The sequence below is a fragment of the Loa loa genome (genome assembly GCF_000183805.2).
Source record: "Loa loa unplaced genomic scaffold supercont3.141, whole genome shotgun sequence".
NCBI lineage: Eukaryota > Metazoa > Nematoda > Chromadorea > Rhabditida > Onchocercidae > Loa > Loa loa.
The window spans coordinates 92342-94961 of NW_018108321.1; the positions used below are offsets into that span (position 1 = coordinate 92342).

Below are 2620 nucleotides of genomic sequence, written 5' to 3' on the forward strand. Positions count from 1 at the left end.
ATTATTATTATTATTATTATTATTATTATTATTATTATTATTATTGTTATTATTATTATTATTATTATTATTATTATTATTATTATTGTTATTATTATTATTATTATTATTATTAATTATTAATTATCGTTATAATCATAGTTCAATACAATTTAAGTTTTGCAAATATTTGCATCTATGCTGTGAAGAAATGATGAGTGATTTCTTGCAATTATTTAAAAATGTAAAGAAAATCATAGCAAAGTGATAATTGAATGTATGAATCCAAGCCAGTACTAATTAGAGATGAATGGAAGTCAAGAAAGTCTGTCCAATATTATGACCATTAAGTTTCACCAGTTAGAAGTTAACTAAAAAATATCAAAACTTAAAAAATCAGATATCATGAATATCATAAGATAAAAAATATGTGACGTTCATAATGTATAATGACCAATTTCTGACCAGTTTATAATGGTCATTTATCACTGCATGTGCATGCGACAACGATATGTGACAGAATTGAACAGTATATTTCAACGTTTCAGCTAAAGTCATGAAATTAATTGATGCTATCGTTATCACAGTTAATTATTATGAATGTCGTCAAAAAAGCTTCTAGTAACAAATAAGAAAAAGAGAAGTAATGCAAATAAATCAAATGAGAAAATGTGAATTTTGTTGCTAATTCTCATAATCCGGTCCCGGTAAAAGGAACAGGAGAGAGTATTCAGGTCAACTGGAACGTTCACTAATCCAAAATACAAAAGATGCAGTATTGTTAAGTTGTATTTTTGTTCTTAATTTTATTATTTTGTAATCTGCTAAAATCATAGATTGCAAAAAGACGAAAGATTAATTTGATTTTAAATTTTATTTTATTTTTTTTTTCTATACATATATATGATGAAGTTTTGTCGTTTTGATAAGCTTTCAAAATGAAGTAAATTGAAGTGGAAAATGCGAGATATTCATTTCTATAGCAACACAAACAGCATGAATTTTCTGTTGTTACATTATCAAATTAAATTATTTTAATTAATACATTCTCTTCCTTCATCAAAAAATTTGCCGGCTAAATTTAGTTTGCCCGTATCGAATGTTCGGATCGGTTCTAAACCTTCACTAACAAAACCATTTGGTATCACTATTGAATATTTCTTCAAACATCGCTGCAAAAAAAAAAAAAATGAAATTTCCGTCGAAAAATTTAAAATTATAATTTTCGGAATTGTCAAATATATTGATTGAAACTTGAGGGGAATAAATATAATCAATGGGAGATGTTAATTTGTAAAAATCGGAAAATACATTGATCTTCCGGAATTGTGCTTATCATTCATTTAACAACAGTTATCACCAACATAGATAGTTTGCTGTAGGGAACATTAAAAAAAAAAGGCACTAAATTTGCTTAATTGTTAATATAGCTGAAAGAAAAGTAAATAATTCCACTCACAGCATTTTCATCATCACAATCATGATATAACTTCAGCATCGGATCAATATCACTAATCGATATCTCATGGCCTTTCAGTAAGAAACGACCTTCACTATCTGTTGTTCCTTCATCCATGAAATCTTTTATATATCGACCTGAAATCTACAAGAAATTATTCTTAAGCAGAAAAAAACTAATTTTTTATTGCAAAATTATAGCCTAAACTCTTTACTGATAATAAAGAATTCGAATATATGATAGATAAAGCAATAATTTGTTTCACATTTGCTATGTTAACAATTAGAATATAAAAGTTTGGGAAATACTATTTGATTTTTATAGAGATATAAATTTTTCGTCTTTTTTTCTCCCGCTCTCTCTCTCTCTCTCTCTCTCTCCTTCCCTTTCTCTTTCTGAAACTGAAATTATTAAAAGGTTAAGAATACGAAAAGATAGATTTAAATCATTTAAGATCATTCAAAGCAAAAGATTAAAGATCATCAATGTTTCAATTTTTTTAATTTGACATAATTTTAACATACAAATACATATTTACAAATATGATGTGGAAAATATGAATAGAAAGAAATTCTAACAGAATAATCGTTTCATCACCCCTGACCTTTGCCATCATTGTAAAGTTTCACTTTAACATTAACAGCAGGTTTACCGTTACACATCAGTACACCTTTTACTGCAGTACTTTGTTTTCGTCCAATTTTTAATGATCGAAATGCAATGATCGTAGGAAGCAATAGCAAAAGAAATGTCTCATGTCTCATCTGCAAAATTTTTTTTTCTGCACTTTCTTCGAATTTCTCATCCAAAAAAAAAATTCCAATTAATTTCAAACACTAACATTTCCTATAGGTAGGTGCATTTGTCCTAATGACAATGTCAAATTGTTTCACTCGAACAGTTATAACTATTGGAAAAAGGACAAATATAAACAGAAAGACTTATCGTCTTTGCAGTTATTCAAATTTTAATTTTAGCAGAGGAATTGCAGAGATTAATCATTTTCTCGGGAATAGGTTTGATAATCACTTTAATCGATTCTCTCGCAGTTATTACTATTGTTAAATAATAAAACTTTTTCTTTTTCCCTAGCAAAATTTCAAAAAAAAGGATTGTGAAAAACATATAGGTACGAGTTATTTTAGCGTAATTTAACAAAAAAAAAAAAGAAAAAAGGAAAAA

The 2620-nt window shown here is 26.9% G+C and overlaps 1 protein-coding gene across 1 annotated transcript; it reads right to left on the reverse strand.

The window, feature by feature from the left end:
• Positions 1–1013: 1013 nt before the first annotated feature.
• Positions 1014–2202, reverse strand: LOAG_14451 (hypothetical protein; the record flags this gene model as incomplete). Its single annotated transcript, XM_003149949.1, has 3 exons — positions 1014–1151; positions 1439–1575; positions 2043–2202. 3 exons carry the CDS (start codon positions 2200–2202, stop codon positions 1014–1016), a joined length of 435 nt encoding a protein of 144 aa, XP_003149997.1.
• Positions 2203–2620: the final 418 nt, after the last annotated feature.